The 17,713-nt window shown below is 47.5% G+C and overlaps 1 protein-coding gene across 6 annotated transcripts in view; it reads right to left on the reverse strand.

Annotated features, from left to right (window-relative positions):
* Positions 1-17,713, reverse strand: part of esrp1 (epithelial splicing regulatory protein 1) — a 105,148-nt gene that overhangs the window by 70,003 nt on the left and 17,432 nt on the right. For all 6 annotated transcript variants that reach the window (XM_033020087.1, XM_033020086.1, XM_033020089.1 and 3 more), the window contains 3 exons: positions 14,634-14,766; positions 10,955-10,997; positions 8,327-8,628 (listed from right to left, as the gene is read on the reverse strand). In XM_033020087.1, the coding sequence (XP_032875978.1) occupies positions 8,327-8,628; positions 10,955-10,997; positions 14,634-14,766 (478 nt within the window). The remainder of the gene's footprint in view (positions 1-8,326; positions 8,629-10,954; positions 10,998-14,633; positions 14,767-17,713) is intronic.

Here is a 17,713-nt window from a genome sequence, read left to right on the forward strand (position 1 = left end):
GCCACTTTAACCTTCAACCCCGCATGTCTCCGTGATGTGGGAGGAAACCGGAGGAGCCGGAGGAAACGCACGCAGTCACGGGGAGAACGTGCAAACTCCGTACAGACAGCACCCAAGGTCAGGATCAAACCCGGGTCAGGATCAACTCTACCGCCGATAACTCTTGTCATCAAGGCACAAGGAACCGCAGATGCTGGAATCTCGGGCAAAACACAATAGACAATAGACAATAGGTGCAGGAGTAGGCCATTCGGCCCTTCGAGCCAGCACCGCCATTCGAAGTGATCATGGCTGATCATCCCCAATCAGTACCCCGTTCCTGCCTTCTCCCCATATCCCCTGACTCCGCTATTTTTAAGAGCCCTATCTAGCTCTCTTGAAAGCATCCAGAGAACCCGCCTCCACCGCCCTCTGAGGCAGAGAATTCCACAGACTCACCACTCTCTGTGAGAAAAAGTGTTTCCTCGTCTCCGTTCTAAATGGCTTACTCCTTATTCTTAAACTGTGGCCCCTGGTTCTGGACTCCCCCAACATAGGGAACATGTTTCCTGCCTCTAGTGTGTCCAAACCCTTAACAATCTTATATGTTTCAATGAGATCTCCTCTCATCCTTCTAAACTACAGAGTGTACAAGCCCAGCTACTCCATTCTCTCAGCATATGACAGTCCCGCCATCCCGGGAATTAACCTTGTAAACCTACAACCTCTTGTGATCGGAGGAACTCAGCAGGACAGGCAGCATCTGTGGAAGGGATAAACAGGTAATGTTTTGTGCGGGGAGGAAGTGCAGATTCTGGTTTACACCGAAGATAGACACAAAATGCTGGGGTAACGTGGATCATTGACGTGGATAAGCTTTTCCCACTGAGAGTAGGGAAGATTCAAACAAGGGGACATGACTTGAGAATTAAGGGACAGAAGTTTATTGAGAATTAAGGGACAGAAGTTTAGGGGTAACATGAGGGGGAACTTCTTTACTCAGAGAGTGGTAGCTGTGTGGAATGAGCTTCCAGTGGAAGTGGTGGAGGCAGGTTAGTTTTTTTCATTTAAAAATAAATTGGATAGTTATATGGATGGGAAAGGAATGGAGGGTTATGGTCTGAGCGCAGGTATATGGGACTAGGGGAGAATACGTGTTCGGCACGGACTAGAAGGGTCGAGATGGCCTGTTTCCGTGCCGTAATTGTTATATGGTTAAATGGTAACACAGGCAGCATCTATAGGCTGGGCTGGGCTTTGGGCTGGCAACCTTATCCAAACCATCTTTGTGGCAAATGCTTGTGAACTTAAAAAAAAAAATCTGCTTCAGATTTCACCAAGTGTCCTGAAGCAAGTAGCCCTTTGAAATGTCTCACTAAATTTGCCACAATAACTGCAGGTTTTCATTGAAATAAGATTTGCTTGTTTGCACTCTCCTGTTAAGCCAAACAAATGGGGCAATGAATTTTAAAGCAGAACACAGAACCAGTCGCACTGACATAGTCCATTTAGCACGTGAGGCAGCATCTGTGGAGCGAAGGAATAGGCGACGTTTCGGGACGACCCGAAACGTCGCCTATTCCTTCGCTCCATAGATGCTGCCTCACCCACTGAGTGTCTCCAGTTTTTTTGTCTACCTTCGATTTTTCCAGCATCTGCAGTTCTTTCTTAAACAAATAGTCCGTTTAGAAAAACTGGCTGATGGTAGCAAATGTACTTCATACGAGTCTCCTCATAATCGTCTGGGAACTTATCAACAACTATTTTTCTCCCTCGTGCTTATGTAGTTTCTTCGAAAAAAACGAGTCGTCATTATTTCTCCCCCCTCCTCCAAAATGTTTCATTTACACAGGAACAGAAGCAAAAGTTAACTGGAACATAATCTGGAACTAAAGATAGACACCAAGGGAGTACAGAGAAGGTTCACCAGACTGATTCCTGGGATGGCAGGACTTTCATATGAAGAAAGACTGGATAGACTCGGCTTGTACTCGCTAGAATTTAGAAGATTGAGGGGGGATCTTATAGAAACTTACAAAATTCTTAAGGTGCTGGACAGGCTAGATGCAGGAAGATTATTCCCGATGTTGGGGAAGTCCAGAACAAGGGGTCACAGTTTAAGGATAAGAGGGAAATCTTTTAGGACCGAGATGAGAATATCATTTTTTACACAGAGAGTGGTGAATCTGTGGTATTCTCTGCCACAGAAGTTAGTTGAGGCCAGTTCATTGGCTATATTTAAGAGGGAGTTAGATGTGGCCCTTGTGGCTAAAGGGATCAGGGGGTATGGAGAGAAGGCAGGGATGGGATACTGAGTTGGATGATCAGCCATGATCATATCGAATGGCGGTGCAGGCTCGAAGGGCCGAATGGCCTACTCCTGCACCTATTTTCTATGTTTCTATGTGTCTAAATGCTGGACTAACTCAGCCGGACAGGCAGCATCTCTGGATAGAAGGAATGAGTGACGTTTCGGGTCGAGACCCTTCCTCAGACTCGACCCGAGACGTCACCCATTCCATCTCTCCAGGGATGCTGCCTGTCCCGCTGAGTTACTCCAGCATTTAGTGCCTATCTTCGGTTTAAACCAGCATCTGCAGTTCCTTCCTGCAACATAATCTGTAACTAGACAGCGTTCAAAGCGTCATACCTTCGGCCCAACTTGCCCACACCGGCAAACATGCCCCATCTACACTAGTCCCACTTGCCTGCATTTGGCCCATATCCCTCTAAAGGACAAAGGACATTTATTGTCACATACACCATTTCTGATGTAGTGAAATTTGAGTTGCCATTTGCAGCACACCAATAAAAGTAAGACACCACATTATAGAAGAATTGAACATAAAACATAAAAACATCCCCCCACAATGGTTCCCACTGTGAGGGAAGGCAGCAAAGTCCAGTCCTCTTCCTCTAGTTCATCCATGGTCGGGCCTATTGAGGCCTCCGGAGTCGCCGCAACGGCAGCCTGATGTTCAGGCCCTCGCCGGATGATGGGGCTTCGTCGTCAGGAGAACACTCTTCAGCAGCTTAGAGCGCCTGGAACGGCCGCTTGCTGCCAGGGACCGCGGCTCCCGAAGTCCACAGGCCGCGCCGGTCGGAGCTCCGACACTGGCGATCTCGGCGAGAGATCCCAGGATCCGTGGTGTTCAGCAGTCAGCGCTGCGGCAGCTGGAAGCTCCACAACGACAGCTCCGCGATGTTGGGAGTCGGCAGTCTCAGCGCTCCAGAGCCCACCGCACGGCGACCCGGGCAAGGCATCGACCGCTCCGCGATGGCGCCCCGGCGCTGCGCCGCTGCTGAAGCCGAAGTTCTGGCCTAAACTTGTCCGTGTCCTTGGGCAAGACACTTCACCCACCTTTGCCTGTGTGTGAATGTGTGTGAGTGATTGGTGGTGGTCGGAGGGGCCGTAGGCGCAGATTGGCAGCCACGCTTCCGTCAGTCTGCCCCAGGGCAGCTGTGGCTACAGAAGTAGCTTACCACCACCGAGTGTGACTGAGGAGTGAATGAATAATGCGATGTAAAGCGCCTTGAGTATTAGAAAGGCGCTATATAAATCCCATCCATTATTATTATTATCCACGTATTTGTCCGAATGTTTTTGATATCTTGTGATAGTACCTGCCTCAACTACATCCTCCCACAGCTCGTTCTGTATCTCTACCATCCTTTGTATAAAGTAGTTACCTCTCAGGTTGCTATTAACTTTCCCCACTCACCTCTGGTTCCCAAATCCCCTACTCTGCGTCAAATACATTTACCCGGTATATTCCTCTCACGATCTTACACACCTATATCAGTTCACCTCTCATCCTCCTACGCTCCAAGGAATGAAAGCCTAGCTCGCTCAACCTCTCCCTATAGCTCAGGCCTTCGAGTCCTGGCAACATCCTCGTGAATCTGCGCTGCACCCTTTCCAGTTTAGCAACATCTTTCCTGTAACAGGGTGATCAAAACGGAACACAATTTTCCAAATGTAGCCGCTCCCTTGGCTTGTACAACTGTAACATCAACTCCCAACTCGTGTTTTCGTTCACAGTTTGGTCAGAAACCATATATACTTTTACAGCAAGACCAAGAATGAATCGGACTTTGCCACACTTCCTGAAGGCCCATCACCGCAGATGCCACAAGTTCACTTTTCACACATCAGTTCCTTGCTCAAAACAGGTCCATTACCTTTTACAGGTCATAAAGAATAGGAGTAGAATTAGGCCATTCGGCCCATCAAGTCAACTCCGCCATCAAATCATGGCTGATCCATCTCTCTCCCTCCTAACCCCATTCTCCTGCCTTCTCCCCATGACCTCTGACACCCGTACCAATCAAGAATCTATCTATCTCTGCCTTAAAAATATCCACTGACCTGCCCTCCACAGCCCTCTGTGGCAAAGAATTCCACAGATTCAAATTTCTCTCTCAAATTTCTTTGCTGTACGCAACATTTTCTTCAGGCAGAGAAACCAAATCAGTGCTACTTAAAAGAGCCCGCAGTGGCTGAAAATAACAAGGTTGCTGGAAATATAGGGCCATTTGTTTTGTCATTTTTATTCCTAATGCAACTTTTAAAGATGGATACTGTCAATGTTAGAACACACCAACCAAACTAGTGTGTGGCATAATATTAGTTGGCATATCATGAGCGTTTGATGGCGCTTGCTGGAGTTTAGAAGAATGAGAGGGGGAACTCATTGAAACGTACTGAATAATTTGGTCCCCTAAATTTGGTCACCTAAAAGGTCCTCTCATTTGAGGAAGGGCATTCTTGCTATTGTGGGAGTGCAGCGTAGGTTTACAAGGTTAATTCCCGGGATGGCGGGACTGTCATATGCTGAGAGAATGGAGCAGCTGGGCTTGTACACTCTGGAGTTTAGAAGGATGAGAGGAGATCTCATTGAAACATATAAGATTGTTAAGGATTTGGACACGCTAGAGGCAGGAAACATGTTCCCGATGATGGGGGGAGTCCAGAACCAGGGGCCACAGTTTAAGAATAAGGAGTAAGCCATTTAGAACGGAGACGAGGAAACACTTTTTCCTCACAGAGAGTGGTTAGTCTGTGGAATTCTATGCCTCAGAGGGCGGTGGAGGCCGGTTCTCTGGATACTTTCAAAAATAACGGAGTCAGGGGATATGGGGAGAAGGCAGGAACGGGGTACTGATTGGGGATGATCAGCCATGATCACATTGAATGGCGGTGCTGGCCTCCTCCTGCACCTATTGTCTATAATAAAGGCCTGGAAAGTGTGGATGTAGAGAGGATGTTTCCACTAGTCTGAGAGTCTAGCACCAGGTGGCAAAGCCGCAGGGAAAAAAAGATGTACTTTTCGACCGGAGATGAGGAGGAATTTCTTTAGCCAGAGGGTGACAATTCTGTGGAATTCATTGCCACAGACGGCTGTGGAGGGCAAGTCTTTGGGTATTTTTAAAGTGGAGATGGATTGGTTCTTGGTTAGTCAGGGTGTCAAAGGTTACGGGAGGGAGGGGGGGGGGGGGAAGGCAGGAGAATGCGGTTGAGAGAGGAAGATTAATTGGCCATAATTGAATGGTGGAGTCGACTCAATAGGCTGATGGCCTAATTCTGTTCAAATGTCTTACGCACATTGAAACTGCCAAGATGGACCACAATATTCTTTACAATCCTCGAGAGCTGTGACACCAAAGAGAGTTAAAAGATTCACACATGCACTGTTGAGTCTAACAGGAAAAACATATGTAATATGTCTTGGTGAGACCACACCTGGAGTATTGCGTACAGTTTTGGTCTCCAAATCTGAGGAAGGACATTATTGCCATAGAGGGAGTACAGGGAAGGTTCACCAGACTGATTCCTGGGATGTCAGGACCTTCATATGAAGAAAGACTGGATAGACTCGGCTTGTACTCGTTAGAATTTAGGAGATTGAGGTGGGATCTTATAGAAACCTACAAAATTCTTAAAAGGTTGGACAGGCTAGATGCAGGAAGATTGTTCCCGATGTTGGGGAAGTCCAGAACAAGGGGTCACAGCTTAAGGATAGAGGGGAAATCCTTTAGGACCGAGATGAGAAAAACATTTTTCACACAGAGAGTGGTGAATCTCTGGAACTCTCTGCCACAGAAGGTAGTTGAGGCCAGTTCATTGGCTATATTTAAGAGGGAGTTAGATGTGGCCCTTGTGGCTAAAGGGATCAGGGGGTATGGAGAGAAGGCAGGTATGGGATACTGAGTTGGATGATCAGCCATGATCATATTGAATGGCGGTGCAGGCTCGAAGGGCCGAATGGCCTACTCCTGCACCTATTTTCTATGTTTCCATATAATACAATGTAATATATAATACAAATATATAATGTAATATATAATACAAATCATATGTAAACGGTGAAGGTAGACAAAAATGCCGGAGAAACACTGCGGGTGCGGCAGCATCTATGGAGCGAAGGAAATAGGCGACGTTTCGGGCCGAAACCCTTCTCCAGACTAACAGGTGAAAGTTATTGTCCCCATTGTTATTTGACCAATTTCATAAATATTCAAAGACAAATAATCTCAAAGTGCTGGTCCAAACGGCAATCAATGGAGTATGAAGAAGGGTCCTCGCCAGCTCATTCCTCCACAGATGCTGTCTGACCCACTGTTATTCCGGCACTTTGTGCTTTACTCAGCAATCAAGAAGTGGAGACACAAAATGCCAGAGTAACTCAGCAGGACAGGCGGCATCACTGGAGGGAAGGAATGGGTGACGTTTCGGGTCGAGACCCTTCTTCAGACTAATCAAGAAGAGTCGTTGTTCTAAAAAAAAAAAAGTGTAGCATGGAGACATGCCCTTCAGCCCATCGACCCCATTCCGGCCATTGATCACCCATGCACACTAGTTCTATGTTATCCCACATTCACATCCATTCACCACACACTTGGGGCAATTTACAGAGGCCAGTTGACCTACAAATCCACAGGTCTTTGGGATATGGGAGGGAAACCAGAGCACGCGGAGAAAACCCACCCGGTCGCAGGGGGAACGTGCAAACTCCACACAGACAGAACCCGAGCTCAGGGTCTCTGGCGTGTGAAGCAGCAGCTCTACCAGCTGCGCCACCGTGCGACCCTGTCAGTATCAGTGACAGTATGAAAGTCACTGTGTTTTATTGTCACATGTCCCAGGTAGAACAATGACATTCTTACTTGCAGCAGCACAACAGAATATGTAAACATAGTACATTGTAAACCAGTGGTTCTTAACCTTTTTGGCACCAGTACGCGCATTGGCGAACAAAACACTGTATGTGGTATGTGCCTTTGTTAGGTTCCTAAACATGGGCTCAACAAATTGATATGTTATTTGTGTTCCCTTCATGACCCCCGGCAAAGCCCCAAACGACCCCCATAAGGGGTCACGACCCCCAGGTTAAGAACCACTGCTGTAAACAATATAATATACGAGAAAGAAAAGTTCAGTGTGTCTATATATACACACACACACATCTATCTATCTATCTATCTATCTATCTATCTATCTATCTATCTATCTATCTATCTACAAATACATATACAGTCTGAAGAAGGGTCTCAACCTGAAACTTCACCCATTCCGTCTCTCCAGAGTTGCTGCCTGTCCCGCTGAGTTACTCCAGCATTTTGTGTCTACCATATATAGTAGTAGGCCCCACTCGGTCATGACTGACCATGGGTGATGCATCCTGGTCGGATGCAAGCCTGGGCGATGTCATATGGGGGACAGGTTGTTGCCCATGCAGCACGTCCCCCCTCTCCAAGTCGTTGATCGATCCAAAGGAACAGCAGGACCGTTACAGTTTGGCACCAGCGCCGTCGCAGGAGCTGCCAGAGCGAGGTTGTAGACAACGACAAACTGCCTTAGGGGCTCCGACTCCGGATTTTCTCGAGGTTTACTCCTGGAGCCTTTCCCATGACTGGATATGGCCACAAGGCAGTGGAGGTTTTAAATCAGAGTTTTCCCTCTCCTAGATGGACTGCCTTCCCAGGCTGACGAGCCCCATCTGCCTATGTGTGGACCATATACACACATACATATATACATCCAAACACACACATAAAAAACAGAGTCAAGGATCAAGCACAACCTTTCTCAATGAGAATGAAATGAAACACATCAAGAGTATTTGGTCATTAAAGATAACCATTTAAAGAAATTATTTCATAATTAAGTTCATGTGATAGGAGCAGAATTAGGCCATTCTGCCCATCAAGCCTACTCCGCCATTCAATCATGGCTGATCAATCTTTCCCTCCTAACCCCGTGCTCCTGCCTTCTCCCCAAAACCCCATTACGGCAGTTTCATTTCCACATTCTAGAGATTATTGGTAGGTATATGATGGCACTAACCTGCTGTACTTCAGCTGCCGTGCTTCTGAAGAGCTCAATGTAGCGTTTCCCCAACAAGTCCTTGTGCTTCTTGAGTGCGTTTTGCGCATATTCCTCACAGGCAAACAGTACAAAAGCATCGCCTGTCGGCCTCCCGTCGGGGTATTTGACAAAAAGTATCCCTTCCTTTCCGCCCGTCAGAGGACAACTTGATCCAAAAAACATCGCAACCTCCTCAGCAGTGGCGACGAACGGGAGACCACGCATTCGAATGATAACTTGGTTTTCTTTTGACAGGAACTGGGCAACTTCATTGGAGGTACCTAGAAGAGTAATGTCGAGTGCAAATTTCACAGCACGGAATTGAAAAGAGACGGGACTCCATTCCCTGGATGGAGGATGAGAGGTGAATCAGTCTGAAGAAGGGTCTCGACCCGAAACATCGCCCATTCCTTCTCTCACGGGATGCTGCCTCACCCGCTGAGTTAACTCCAGCATTTTGTGTCTACCTTCGATTTGAACCAGCATCTGCAGTTCTTTCTTACACAGGATGAGAGGTGATCTGATCGAGGTGTACAAAATTATGAGTGGAATAGATCGGGTAGACGCACAGAGTCTCTTGCCCGGAGAAGGGGGAATCGAGAACCAGAGGTTGAAGATGAAGGGGGAAAGATTAATAGGAATTTGAGGGGCAAATTTTTCACACATGTGTGGGGTGTGGAACGAGGTGGTAGTTGAGGCAGGGACTATCCCAACATTTAAGAAACAATTAGACAGGCACATGGATAGAGGGATAGTTTAGAGGTATATGGGCCAAACCCAGGCAGGTGGGACTAGTGTAGATGGGGCATGGTTGGTGTGGGCAGGTGTAGGAGCTGTTTATTTTTATGTTGGCATATCATATTATTTTGTCTGGATATATCTTACAGTATTATTTTGGGCACTTGGGGGCGATCATTAGATGCACAGGGTGGTGTATATAAGGGCATAGGGCACAGGAAGTGACAGGGCACAGGGAGGGAGAGCATACAGTTCTCACCAGACCAAGGACAGAGTGTATGCAGAATGCAGAATAAGGAAAACCTGGTTCGTTCATTTCTTTGTTTGTACAACTACTTCTATAAACAACCAATAGGAATGTAACGACTGGAAGGTCTGTTCTATTAGGTCTGCGTAACATCACTCCGATTGTACCTGTGTAGTAATGGCAACTGGAAAAGTTGGAGATTTGCCATCACAGCAGGTTTCCACACTGTATGACTCTATGACATTCCAGAATATAAAAAGCAGGATGTAATGCTGAGGCTTCATACGTCTGACCACATTTGAAGCATTGCGAGCAGTTTTGGGCTCCATATCTGGGGAGTCTAGGACCAGAGTCCATAGAGCCTCAGAATAAAAGTACGTACTTTTAGAAAGGACATGAGGAGGAATTTCTTAAGCCAGAGGGTGGCGAATCTGTGGAATTCATTCCCACAGACAGCAGAGGAAGCCAAGTGGTTGTAAATATTTTTAACAGTTTGACAGGTTCTTGATTAGTAAGGGTGTCAAAGATTACAGGGAGAAGGCTGGAGAATGGGGTTGAGAGGGACAGAGAGATCAGCCATGATTGAATGGCAGAGTAGACTCGATGGGTCAAATGGCTTAATTTTGCTCCTATGATTTATGAATCCTATGATGAACTCGTGTTACTAAAATAAAATCCAAAACAAGGCAAAACAATGAAGGTCTAATTACAATGCATGATAGCAGAAATTTGTGCATGATGACCTAGTATATTCGCAATTAAAATCTCCAAATTTGCACATTTTGTTTTACTGATGAGAAAGAATGCAGCAGATTCATGTCCACATCACCCAGACTCTATTACAATACTTTCTATTTTCCATGACAACTTTCTTCTTCCACCCAGTGTTAGATGTTGACGTGAAGATAGTTCACTTATGTTTTGACACACGTTTAGCAATGTAAGACGGCATTCTTTCAGCTTAGCTTCTATTTCAAGAAATTGCAGTGCCCTTCTTTTGAAGACAGACACAAAAAAGCTGGAGTAACTCAGCGGGACAGGCAGCATCTCTGGAGAGAAGGAATGGGTGACGTTTCGGGTCGAGCCCCTTCATCAGACCTCCCTTCTATTGACTCCATTTATACCTCACGTTGCCTCGGCAAGGCCAGCAGCATAATCAAGGACGAGTCACACCCTGGCCATTCCCTCTTCTCCCCTCTCCCATCAGGCAAAAGGTACAGAAGTGTGAAAACGCACACCTTCAGATTCAGAGACTGTTTCTTCCCAGCTGTTATCAGCCAACTGAATCTTCCTACCACAACCAGAGAGCGGTCCTGAACTACTATCTACCTCATTGGTGACCCTCGGACTATCCTTGATCGGACATTGCTGGTTTTACCTAGCACTCAACGTTATTCCCTTATCATGTATCTGTACACTGTAAATGGGTCGATTGTAATCATGTATTGTCTTTCCGCTGACTGGTTAGCACGCAACAAATGCTTTTCACTGTACCTCGGTACACGTGACAATAAACTAAACTAAACTGAACAGAACAATAGTATTGTATATAAAATTTCTACCATTTTACAAAAAAAACATGAAAATGGCTGAAATAGATGCTTTAATAATGATAACTTTACCTCCAGCGATCTTTAAAAAATCTTCCCCGGTTGCCTTGTATACCTGTTTTAAAAAAGTTAACAATGAGAAAATGGTGTGCTCTTATCTTTTCATTTCCGACATTACAACATAGTATGTGGAAGAAAGAACTGCAGATGCTGGTTTAAATCGAAGGTAGACACAAAATGCAGGAGGGACTCAGCGGGTGAGGCACCATCTCTGGAGAGAAGGAATGGGCGACGTTTCGGGATCGAAACCCTTCTTCAGACTGACAGCGTAGTGTTTTGTTGGTTGTAAAGTGCTTTCAGATATCCTAGGTGCTACACAAATGAAAATCTGGAGACCAGAGGCTGCAACCTTGAGCAGAAGAAAAAAAAATTGCTGGAGGAACTCAGCGGGTCAGGCAGCATCTGTGGAGGGAATGGACAGGCGATGTTTCGGGTCAATTCCTTCGTCAGACTGATGGAAGGGTTCCGGCTGAAGAAGCGTCCCAATCCAAAAAGGTTCGGCAGTGATAGGAGCAGAATTAGGCCATTGGGCCCATCAAGTCTGCTCTGCCATTCAATCTCTCCATCCTAACCCTCCTGAAATGTCATCTATCCATTCCCCCCCCACAGATGCTGCCTGACCTGCTTGGTTGTCTGCCGCATTTTGTCTTTTTTAAACAATAAAAAGTCTGTATAGTTTTACCGATAATGATGATATAAATTGCTGAACCTTAAAATGACAACTAAAAATCACTGCTCCCTTCTGCATTCAATACTTTAAGCGAAAATTTCTAAAAAAGTATAGAAAAATCATCGACAAAAATTAGCAGGTGTAATATTCCACCACTCACACATAGCTCCCAAGGGAGGCCTGGTCCCCCAACGCAACCCTTTCCCCAACGCAATATTCCACCACTCACCCGCTCCCCCAACGCAAGTGAGCAGGGCTACGATGCTATTGTGACGTCACAGCTGTAAGTGCCAGTGCAGGGCGAAGATTTGTTTTCTCAAATTGGGGTTTAGTAAATTTAAAACTGTGAACAACTTATGAAATATAACATCAATCTGATACAACTTGATACAAACCACCATATGACTATTGTGAGTAAGGTGGTCCAAAAATTGTCGTGCTATCTTATACCGTTTTGGCGGAATGTGAGCACATCACCGAATCAGAGATCGCAGACACACACAGACATAGAAACAAACTAGATGAGATTTTTAGTTATATATTGATATAGTATATACATGCACACGCATACATACACTTAAAAAAAACAGACACTAATAGTGCAAGAAGAAAATCCGATGCCCCCTAATCTATGTAGTTCAGAGTTTATTGGAGGTTGTTGTGTTTAACAGCCTGATGGCTGTAGGGAAGAAGCTGTTCCTGAACCTGGACGTTACAGTTTTCAGGCTCCTGTACCTTTTTCCTGATGGCAGGGGTGAAATGGGTGTGTGGCCAGGGTGGTGTGGGTCTCTGATGATGCTGGCGGCCATTTTGAGGCAGCGACTCCTGTAGATCCGTTTGATGGAAATTAGATGATATCAGATTAGTTTGTGGCCCATGGTTCCACTCGTAAACTTTACTGAAGAATATTCAGGATTTCTCTTTTCTAGAATGTTACTAATAACCATAATATAGCTCCAAGGTTTCATTGTTCCTGCGTCTTTTCCCCCACTTATGTGCAGTATGATTTGATTTGATAGCGTGCAGAGCAATATTTCCACTGTATCTCGGTACATGTGACAGAAATAAGCCAGGGGTGGCACGGTGGGGCAGCGATAGAGTTGCCACCTAACAGCGCCAGAGACCCGGGTTCGATCCTGACCACGGGAGCTGTCTGTACAGAGTTTGTACGTTCTCCCCGTGACCACGTGGGTTTTCTCCGGGTGCTCCGGTTTGCTCCCACATTCCAAAGATGTGCAGGTTTGCAGGCTAATTGGCTTCTGTAAACATTGTACATTGTCTCCGGTGCGTAGGACAGTGCTGGGATCGCTGGTCGGCAAACGGATTGGTAGGACATCACGGTGGCGCAGCGGTAGAGTTGCTGCCTCACAGCGCCAGAGACCCAGATTCGATCCTGGCCACGGGTGCTTGTCTGTACGGAGTTTGTGCGTTCTCTCTGTGACCTGCGTGGGTTTTCTCCGGGTGCTCCGGTTTCATTCCACATCCCAAACAAGGACAGGTTCGTAGGTTAATGGGCTTCTGTGAATTGCCCCTAATATGTAGGAGAGAACTAGTGTACAGGTGATCGTTGGTCGGCGTGGAATCGGTGGGCCTCAGGGGACCTGTGTCCACACTGTCTCTCCAAACCGACCCCAAATTAAATTGTCGGTACACAAAAATGCTGGAGAAACTCAGCGGGTGCAGCAGCATCTATGGAGCGAAGGGAATAGGTGACGTTTTGGGCCGAAACCCTTCTTCAGACTGTCTGAAGAAGGGTTTCGGCCCGAAACGTCACCCATTTCCTTCGCTCCATAGATGCTGCTGCACCCGCTCAGTTTCTCCAGCATTTTTGTGTACCTTCGATTTTCCAGCATCTGCAGTTCCTTCTTGAACACGATAAATTAAATTGTCGGCAGACAAAAATGCTGGAGAAACTGAGCGGGTGAGGCAGCATCTATAGAGCGAAGGAATAGGTGACGTTTCGGGTCGAGACCCTTCTTCAGATTGATGTCAAGTCAAGTCAAGACAAGTCACTTTTATTTCTATAGCACATTTAAAAAACAACTCTCGTTGACCAAAGTGCATTACATTGGTGGAGGTACTAACGTTATACAACATTGGTTCATCGAGGTGGAGGTGGGGGGGGGGGGGGGGGGGGGGGGGGCATGAAGAAGAAAATAAGATGTGGAGACAGTGGGAGAGCTGGGAAGGGGAGGGGAAGGAGGGAGAAAGCAAGGACTGCCTGAAATTGGAGAAGTCAACGTTCATACCGCTGGCGTGTAAAGTGCCCAAGCGAAATATGAGGTGCTGCTCCTCCAATTGGCGGTGGGGCTCACTCTGGCCAATTAAATTGTCTGTCAGTCAACACAAGGACGTCAATGGAAAGGGAAGAGGAAGAGGGCTTTGGAAATGGAGAAATGTGATCGCAATACTAAGGGGTCATTGTCTTCCCCGACAGCACACTCCAGCAATCCTAGGTTCAAGCACGGGGCCGCACGGTGGCGCGGCGGCAGAGTTACTGCCTTACAGCGCTTGCTGCACCGGAGATCTTCGGTTTCTTCCCACGCTCCGAAGACCTAAATTGGCTTGGTATTAACTGCAAATTGTCCCTAGCGTGCGTAGGATAGTGTTAGTGTGTGTTGGGCCGAAGGGCCTATTTCTGCGCCGTACCTCTGAACTAAACAATGGCATCAGTCTGAAGGAGGGTCTCGACCCGAAACGATACCCATTCCTTATCTCCAGAGACGCTGCCTGTCCCGCTGAGTTACTCCAGCATTTTGTGTCTACCTTCGACTTAAACCAGCATCTGCAGTTCTTTCCGAAACAATGTACAACAATGGCATACATTAGACAATAGACAATAGGTGCAGGAGTAGGCCATTCGGACCTTCGAGCCAGCACCGCCATTCAATGTGATCATGGCTGATCATCCCCAATCAGTACCCCGTTCCTGCCTTCTCCCCATATCCCCTGCCTCTGCTAAACAGACAATAGACAATAGGGGCAGGAGTAGGCCTCAATAGGTGTAGGTGCAGGGTATACCTCAATATATCGGTTGCCCATGTGATGCTTGTGTCTCTGCAGTGCCAGATCCCTGTGTTCACTGTTGACGAATCTCACGAGCGCTTCTCCGTTCCGTCTTCCCTGTGAATTTAGGCAGAGTGCTGCACCACCCCTTGAAAATAAACATAGATGGATGTTTAATGGCAACAACCCAAACATTCACAGTTATCTTTACAAACATTAGTAACAATGTAATCTGACATATGAATGGAAGTAACCAATACAAGTGTATAAAGAGCCCGCATTCAGGTAGCTGTAACAAACCAATACTGCTTTTTTAGTTATTAGACAATAGACAATAGGTGCAGGAGTAGGCCATTCGGCCCCTTCAAGCCAGCACCGCCATTCAATGTGATCATGGCTGATCATCACCAATCAGTACCCCGTTCCTGCCTCGTATCCCCTGACTCCACTATCTTTAAGAGCCCTATCAAACTCTCTCTTGAAAGTATCCAGAGGACCGGCCTCCACCGCCCTCTGGGGCAGAGAATTCCACAGACTCACAACTCTCTGTGTGAAAAAGTGTTTCCTCATCTCCGTTCTAAATGGCTTACCCCTTATTCTTAAACTGTGGCCACTGAGGATATTATTGATTTAATATTCTCAGGTGTGCATACCTGGGCACCGGAGGACGAGGGGTGATCTTATAGGGGTGTATAAGATCATGAGGGGCACAGATGGGGAAGATGTACAGGGTCTTTATAATGCCCGTCCCACTTAGGAAACCTGAACGGAAACCTCTGGAGACTTTGCGCCCCACCCAAGGTTTCCGTGTGGTTCCCGGAGGTTGCAGGTGGTTGCAGGTAGTGGAAGCAGGTAGGGAGACTGACAAAAACCTCCGGGAACCTCACGGAAACCCTGGGTGGGGCGCAAAGTCTCCAGAGGTTTCCGTTCAGGTTTCCCAAGTGGGACAGGGGCATTATCAGAGTTGGGGAAATCAAGAACCAGTGGACATAGGTCTAAGGTGAGAGGGGAAAGACTTAAGAGGAACCAGAGGGGTAACTTTTTCCACACAGAGGGTGATGATGGATAAATGGAATGAGCTGCCAGAGGAAGTAGTTGAGGCAGGAGGTACTGCAACAGAATTTAAAAGACATTTGGACAGGTATGTGGGATAGGAAAGGTATAGAGGGATAAGGGTCAAACGCAGGCACGTGAGACTAGTGTAGATGGGGCTTCTGGGTCAGCATGGACGAGTTGGGCCGAAGGACCTGTCTCCACTCTGCATCACTCTATGACTCTAACGTTTATAGACCCGCTAAATGCTGGAGTAATTCAGCAGGACAGGGAGCATCCATGGAGAGAGAGATGTATGACCATCTGACCTCTGATCGATCTCCCTCCTGGGATAAATAGTTATATCGTATATCGTATATGGTAAATTTGGGTTAAATTTGCATTTTACCGTACCTGGGGGATGACAAAGTGTAGATTTTCAAGATGAGGATTTTCACAAGTGATTCAATAGAGGAGTTTAGACTCAAGTCCATTGTACAAAGATTCAGAGGGGAAATTGAGATTTAATGTTTTTTTTATAAATCTTGAGTGGTGAGTGGTGGAAGAGGGACAGAGGGGTAGGGGGAAGGGGGTGGGGTAGAGAGGGATGGGGTGGGAGGAGGAGGAGGAGGAGGAGGATAGGGAGAGGGGTGAGGAGAGGGAGATGGAGAGGGGGAGGAGAGAGGGATGGGGGAGGGGAGGGGAGAGGGGAGGAGAGAGGGGAGGAGAGAGGGGAGGGGAGGGGAGGGGAGGAGAGGGGAGGAGAGGGGAGGAGAGGGGAGGAGAGGGGAGGAGAGGGGAGGAGAGGGGAGGAGAGGGGAGGAGAGGGGAGGAGAGGGGAGGAGAGGGGAGGAGAGGGAGAGAGGGGTGGGGGAGAGAGGGGTGGGGGAGAGAGGGGTGGGGGAGAGAGGGGTGGGGGAGAGAGGGGAGGGGGGGAGAGAGGGGTGGGGGGAGAGGGGTGGGGGAGGGAGAGGGGGAGGGGAAGGGAGGAGAGAGGAGAGGGAGGAGAGCGGGGAGGAGAGAGGGAGAGAGATTGGAGGGGGAGAGAAAGGAGAGGGAGAGAGTGGTGGGGGAGAGAGTTGAGCGGGAGAGAGAGGAGGGGGGGAGAGAGGAGGGGGCGAGAGAGGGGTGGGGGAGATAGGGGAGGGGGAGAGAGGGGAGGTGGAGAGGGGAGGGGGAGAGGGGAGGGGGAGAGAGGTGTGGGGGAGGGGGAGATGGGGTACCACCATGAGGTACCACCTCCAGTTTAAATTCCATTTGGAATATTTTGGAGGACCATGAAACAAAGAAACCAAGAATGCTGTAGCTGAAGAGGCTGCTGTGTGTGTGTGTGTGTGTGTGTGTGTGTGTGGGGGGGGGGGGGGGGGGGGGGGGTGGGGAGATGGGGGGGGAGGGGGGACTTGGAATCATGGTGATGGAATGGGTGAGGATCAGAGCAGGGTTCTTGCAAAGGACCAGCAAGGGCACAATAGCTTAAATTTGCATTGCAAGTTTGACATGATGGTTATCTAGCAGCCTCCATTGAAAATCGCCTGCGTACAGAGTTTACAGATGTGACATTTGCCGATGCTCTCAAATTACCGCACGGTTTGAACACCTGTGGATCCAGACATGGCCCTGCCCTTCGCAAAGAAATGCAAAATCAGATAAGGCAGTGTACAACCGAATTGTATAGGTATAATGTGATAGAGTGATACAGTGTGGAAACAAGCCATTTGGCCCAACTTGCCCACGCCGACCAACATGCCCCATTTACACAAATCCCACCTGCCTGCATTTGGCCCATATCCCTCTAAACCTATCCTATCCATGTACCTGTTGAATGTTGTGATAGTCCCAGCCTCAACTACCTCCTCCGGCAGCTCGTTCCATACACCTACTGTACCACCCTTTGTGTAAAAAAGGTTGCTCCTCGTGTTCCTCTTCAATGTTTGCCCCCCCCTCACCTATATCCTCTGGTTCTTGATTCTCCTACACTGGGTAAAAGACTCTGTGAGTTTACTCTATCTACTCCCCTCATTATCATATACACCTATCTATTTCTCTTATGTTCGTAGATGCAT

The sequence above is a fragment of the Amblyraja radiata genome, chromosome 4, assembly GCF_010909765.2.
Source record: "Amblyraja radiata isolate CabotCenter1 chromosome 4, sAmbRad1.1.pri, whole genome shotgun sequence".
Taxonomy (NCBI): Eukaryota; Metazoa; Chordata; class Chondrichthyes; order Rajiformes; family Rajidae; genus Amblyraja; species Amblyraja radiata.